Source organism: Perca fluviatilis, chromosome 7 (genome assembly GCF_010015445.1).
Source record: "Perca fluviatilis chromosome 7, GENO_Pfluv_1.0, whole genome shotgun sequence".
Classification (NCBI taxonomy): domain Eukaryota; kingdom Metazoa; phylum Chordata; class Actinopteri; order Perciformes; family Percidae; genus Perca; species Perca fluviatilis.
In genome coordinates, this window is record NC_053118.1 from 29,122,496 (window position 1) to 29,129,436 (window position 6,941).

The following is a 6,941-nucleotide window of genomic DNA, read 5'->3' on the forward strand; positions in this document are numbered from 1 at the left end:
TGTTTTGTGCAGTCATCTCCTCTAAAAGAATATTTGAAAAGTACATACACTTTTAGCATGAAGCAGTTTTATATTTCATTATATAATGACAAAATAAGATAAACATTACATCAAGACTTTCATTTTTGAAACATTCATACCTTTTACACTTTCTAAGCATCACTTCCTTAATTCTGGTGTCTATTAATGATCTGGGTTTTTTGTTTCTGTCTTGTTATAAAAATCCTGTAAAGCATGCAGTGTCATACGAGTAAATGTATATATTATATATTATATTAAATAAAATACTTATGTACTTTTACTTAAGTATGATTTTAAATGCAGGATTTTTACTTGTGATGGAGTATATTTACATTTAGTTTTCGGTACTTTTACTTAATTAGGGATCTGAGTAGTTCTTCCACCACTGGACATTGTAACAAGACTTAAACATGTTGTTACAGTTTTTTCCAACTGCTTACACACAAAATCTTTTCATGTCATACCATTTTTCTCTCACATCACGAATTTTTAAACCTTTCACAAAAAAAAAAACAAAAAAAAAACTCTCCACAAATCAAAAGCCTATTTCTCAGCCTCTACTCAGTTTTCAATTGCATAAAACACTTTTTTCAAAACATTAAACACAATTCATACCTAAGACACAAAAATCTAACAAGAAGTGACTTGCTATCCATTTCTAAACACAACCAATCAAAATGCTACACTTATTTACCAGGGCACACACACACACTCCTCACATGTGCAAACACATTATGTCATAACTGAACACTAACCAATCATTGCTTTAGTATAGGCCTATACAGAGGCCAAAGGTCAGATTACCTGTTTGGAACAATGGATGCCAACAATAGACAGAGAGCAAGAGGAGGAGGAGGGAGAGACAGGGGATAAACGAGGAGGAGGAGGAGGGAAGAAGAGTAAGAAGGAGAGCCATTTCTGATGAGATCAGGGAGAGAAGCCCATCTTGAGTAGCTTTACAGTGGCGTCCATACTGCATGCAACTATCTAATGACTATTTCAGCATTACAAATCAATCAGACTTTGTTGTGCACAAAGTGCATACAATTCTGTCCCCGCCCACACACAAGCGCCAAACACCTCACAACACACACACACACACACACACACACACATATTCTTTATTCTAAAAATGATACCTTTGGTTTACATATGTTTATACTTTTTTTTTCTTGTTTCATGCTACTGTATACAACACTGGGCTACTCTTACAGATGTAATGTTTTGCCCAATACATATTTTCTGTTTTACTGTAACATTACATTGTTTTTTACAGTGCACTTTTCAACCACTTTCAGCAGACTACTTTCTCTCTAGAACATTGTAGATATAAGCCTATGAAAGACAAAAGAGCTTTAGATTTAGAACAACAGTGTGTACATGGTATATCCAAAAATTTACTATTATGAAAAAAGTGTTTGCCATTTGATGCAAATGCTTTATTTTGAGATGTGTTTATGGTATTTTGAATGCAGTGTTTCATTTTGAAGGAGATGTGAGGCATTTTGCATTTTGTGTGTGCAGTTTTGGGAATTGTGTGTAGAGTTTTGAAAAAAGGAGACATAGTTTTGAAAACGTGTGTAAGCAGTTGGAAAAAACTGTAATGTGAGTTCAAATAGTCACATGGAAATATATTATAAATATTTTAAATTAAAGAAAACTACTGCTGAAATATTGCTACGTCGAGGCTTAATAAACATTTACACTTTACCACATTGACCTATTAACCGCTATGTATTAATTCACCTAAATACTGCATATCAGATCAGTTATTTCCATAAATGTCATGAATACACATAATAGACATAACGTGTGTTAAGAAACATCTTCTTATTTAGACTTCAGATATTGGGATATATTCCCTATAAGGAAGTGTGTGTGTGTGTGTGTGTGTGTGTGTGTGTGTGTGTGTGTGTGTGTGTGTGTGTGTGTGTGTGTGTGTGTGTGTGTGTGTGTGTGTGTGTGTGTGTGTGTGTGTGTGCGTGTGTGCATGCATGCAGCAACGATATAGGAACAAAACCTATTTTAAGATATGAACCCACAACTTAATAGAAAGACCACTTATGGAAAGAACAGAGGGTGGAAACAGCGACGCACGTCTTCAATTTATCTCGGTAAATCTCTTTTGTGTCTGTAATAACTGGAAACATATTCACAAGACACTTAACCAGAGGCTATGTCTTAAGAATAACATTGAAATTAGCTTAAATGCATCACAAACTTTAAAATGGGTCATAAAAACAAAACTTTTCACTGGTAAGCCATCTTAAACAAAGTTCCAGTGACAGAAATAATCAAATGTCATAATAAGTGATTGGTGTGTACCTTTTGCATTTTGATAAACAGAAAATCTAAATATTTTGTTTGTCACCTGCTTATGGTCGATAGTGGTTGCAGGCAATAGCTCATGAACTGAACAACAAAGACCTGATAAAACAAACCATATAAATAGAGAAAATATGACCACGCTTTATCCAACATAACTGCAACCTCAAAGCTAATACTTGACAATGAACCTGATCAAAATGTCCTCTGGTCCTCAGGGCACAGGAATTAGTTTGTTCCAAAATGCCAATTTAAAAGAGCGGCCAATCAGGAGTGCAGAAAGAATCACTGAAGCCACATCTCCAGAGTCAATGAACGGCAAGTAAAAACCCTTTCCCCTTCACACCCTGGACACAACCTGTTCCATAAACCATATACACATGCATATATTGTACATAGCCACCTACTATGTCATGTATATAAAGCAAACTGTCACAATAATCATCAATATTTATTCCAGCATATTTGTACTTTGCACTACTGTGTTGTTTACAATTTTCAGAAACAGTCTGACTTATAGATATTGTATGTTGTTCATTGTTGTGTTGTTTATACTATATATATATATATATATATATATATATATATATATATATATATATATATTCTTTTACATATTTGTATGTACATAAAAGCTACATGTTTGTTTACTTTTGTTGTCCTTGTAATTCTATATAAAGCAACAAAAACCTAGAGTCAAATTCCTTGTATGTGTACACATGCTTGGCCAATAAAGCTGATTCTGATCTTTAAAAGAGGCAAATGATGGGTTGAATATGGCTGTCTCTGTCTTTCAGCTAAACACAATTATAGTAAAATGATGAATGATCATTCTTTCACAAAGCGAGCTCTACTCATGTTCCAAAATCTGCTCAAAGGAAGAGAAAGTGACTTAAAGTGCCCCTCTGAGTCATCATTATGTAGGAGGTGTTGGTTTCCTTTCTATAAATTCAAAGCAACAGTTAATTATAGAACAAAATACTTACGGAGCATTGCTAACTTGCTTGAAAATGGTTTGTCCTGACTGAAAAAGTCCCACACACTGTCAACATACATACTGGCAACCATTAACAACTGTTTTGTAACTACTTGTTATCATCATACACTAGTGTTTGTCTGTTTTTATCAGGTTAAACAACATAATTGCTGACACAATATGTTGATTATTTTCTGTTGATCATTACATTTTTTGGTACATAAAATGTTAGCCAGGTAAGTCATGCCAATCACAATTTTACGAAACTCAAGTTCAAGTTGACATACTTAAATTGCTGGTAATGTCTGAGCCCAGGGCTGGACTGGGACAAAAAATTGGCCCTGGCATTTTTGGCCAAGGCGGCCCACACCCACCGTGATTGGTCAGACACATTCCCTGCAGACAGTCCTCTTAAAATATGCGTGCATGCTATGATATGAGTTGCCTAGTGTTCAGCGTTCATGTGATCGTTTTGGATCCTTCAAGAGGGGTGTCAAGACTTATCTGTTGGTCTTACACTTAAATAATTCATTCATTCTTAGAGTTATGATTTGTATATTTATGGTATTTTTATTAGTTTTTATTATTGATATTGTATTGTCATTATTGATATTATTACTATTTTGCTTAATATTGGCTTAGCAACTTTAAAAACAGTTTACTGTTAATTTTTAACTATTTTTAACTATTGTAAGATTCATATTTTGTCACTTTGGACATAAGTGTCTGCTAAATACTATAACCATAACTATAACCCTTCCCAAAAGCTACAATAAAGCTGAAAGTAGTACAGTATATGCCCTGGAAAAGAGCACCAATGCAAGAGAAGCTAATTAAGCTATTCAAGGAACACTGATGCTTGTATCAACACTGATTTTATAGATCCCACAGACTTTTCAGCTAGCCAACAGGCTAACAGCCAGCATTTTCAATGTAAGCTTAAACAGGTTACCTGACAGCCACTAACTTTAATGTTACAGCCAAACTGCTTGTTATCGTTATGACGAAATTTTTGAGGAATCCGCCTGTAGATTCTTAATCTTTTTCTCCTGTAATTTCTCTGCACCTCCCTTGCACTTTGGTGGTCATTTGTCCATTTTAACGTGAATGCTAAACTTCCAGCATAATATTACAGCTTCGTGTCTCAGGGCCGGGAGGCGTGGCCATAGTGGGATTCGTAAATTTGCGGCCCGGAATGGGGAAGGGGGTTCCTGGATTTGATTGGGTCAGGCCAGTGCCAATAAAGAAAATTAACCAATGGGCCGCATTGAGTTCTTTAAGGGCCGGCCCGGCCAAAAAATTCAAAAAAGGCCTATTTATATCGGCGGTTCGGCCCAAAAGTCCGTCGGCCCACCGGGAAAATGCCCGGTATGCCAGATGGCCAGTCCAGCCCTGTCTGAGCCAAGTCCAAAGACATTTACACATATTCACATTAGAGAACATGAAACCAGTTTATTTTTGCATTTGTTTTTGCCATAAAATTCCTTGGATTAATAATCATATATCAAAACAGTTGCAGATTAATTTAGTTTTGATCGTCTGATTAATCGATTTAAAATTTTAGATCTAAAATATGTTAACATGAGGTGAATTTATAGTCTGAGATCAGGTTATGCAGGTACTTCCACCAGGTGGAGTCAAACAGCAAGCTTGTCTGCACACGTTACACATGTAGAAACTTCTCCAGAACACAGAAATGTCAAGAGCTTCCTACATCAGACCCACTGAGAGGATTTTATCCAAATGAATCACACCTCCAAATGTTTTTGTTAACTTGATGGGGATCTACATTATAGACACAGATTGTGCATTTGATGCAGTGTAAAATCATATTATTATATTAGATTTCTGTTTCATTGCAATCTGTTCCCCTATGCTTATGATTATGATATATATATATATATATATATATATATATATATATATATATATATATATATATATATATATATATATATATACACACACAATATACATACAATTACAGGCCAAAGTTTGGACACACCTTCTCATTCAATGCATTTCCTTTTTATTTTCATGACTATTTACATTGTAGATTCTCACTGAAGGCATCAAAACTATGAATGAACACATATGGAATTATGTACTTAACAAAAAAAGTGTGAAATAACTGAAAACATGTCTTATATTTTAGATTTTTCAAAGTAGCCACCCTTTGCTTTTTATTAATAAGGGAAAGAATTCCACTAATTAACCCTGACAAAGCACACCTGTGAAGTGAAAACCATTTCAGGTGACTACCTCATGAAGCTCATTGAGAGAACACCAAGGGTTTGCAGCGCTATCAAGAAAAGCAAAGGGTGGCTACTTTGAAGAATCTAAAATATAAGACATGTTTTCAGTTATTTCATACTTTTTTGTTAAGTACATAATTCCATATGTGTTCATTCATAGTTTTGATGCCTTCAGTGAGAATCTACAATGTAAATAGTCATGAAAATAAAGAAACACATTGAATGAGAAGGTGTGTCCAAACTTTTGGCCTATATATATATATATATATATATATATATATATATATATATATATATATATATATATATATATATATATATATATATATATATGTCACAGACAGCAAAGTCAATGCAACATAAAATCAACAACTTTCCCTCTTACATATTAGGTTAAAGGCCTTGTTGTATTTCCGTTTTTGAAAATGTAATTTGTTTAGTTGCCCACTGACTCTACACAGTGATAGTTCACACACCTTAGCTAGTTAATGAAAGTAGCACCAAAAAACAACACCAAATCTTAAGTTTTTTTTTTAATTGTTTAATCACGTTATTGATGAACAACGAATTAGTAAGTGCCACCTAGACTTAGTTCTAAGATATTTAAACCAGAGTGATTATTGGATAAAGTTTAATAGTTATTTTGTCTTTCAGGCTAAGAAACTGTGGACAGGATGACATGGAAAGTTTGAGGGTGGATAAGTAATGTTTCACTAACTATAAACATGTTCCGAAGTGTGAGGCTGTGAATACTGGAAGAGGACGAATGTAACACACAAAAATGCAGACACCAGATAACATGAACAAAAGTCTGCTGTTTTCTGTGTATTTTCTTAGAGTCAGACAGGGATTTATAAAAGTATACCAACAACAGGGATCGCTTTACTTTCACTTGAAACATTTCTTGTTTCTTAATGCATTTTCAATAATTACTATGAGCAAAACTTCAGAATGAAAACTAAAAGCAAATTCTCATTAACTGCAGTTTCATTTTTTTTTTTACTTTAAGTAGAATGTGAATGCATCCGAATGCTACAACAGTTTGGGTATATGCGAAACAATTTGATTATTCTAATATTTCTCTTCATAAATTGTTTAATTCACTTCCTGGTCCACATGTACTGTTACAACAGTGACACAAAGCCGATCTGGGCATGTGCAGTGGCTTTTTGTTTCCCCTCTCTGATGGCATAGCAAATCCACTTTAAGACTCCCCCTTCAGCACTGATACTAGGTCTCCACTCTCCTTTAGCTCCTTGAGTATGTCCAAACCACCGATCAGGTCTCCTTTCACGTAGAGCTGGGGGTAGGTTGGCCAGTTGGAATAGGTCTTGAGCCCCTGACGCACCTCTTCATCCTGCAGA

The 6,941-nt window shown here is 34.7% G+C and overlaps 1 protein-coding gene across 1 annotated transcript in view; it reads right to left on the reverse strand.

Moving 5' to 3' along the window:
* Nucleotides 1–6,097: 6,097 nt before the first annotated feature.
* Nucleotides 6,098–6,941, reverse strand: part of glrx3 (glutaredoxin 3) — a 1,688-nt gene continuing 844 nt past the window's right edge. The window contains exon 1 of the mRNA XM_039805345.1: nt 6,098–6,941. This exon is cut by the window's right edge and continues 844 nt beyond it. Coding sequence (XP_039661279.1) covers nt 6,782–6,941 — 160 coding nt within the window. The 3' untranslated portion in view covers nt 6,098–6,781.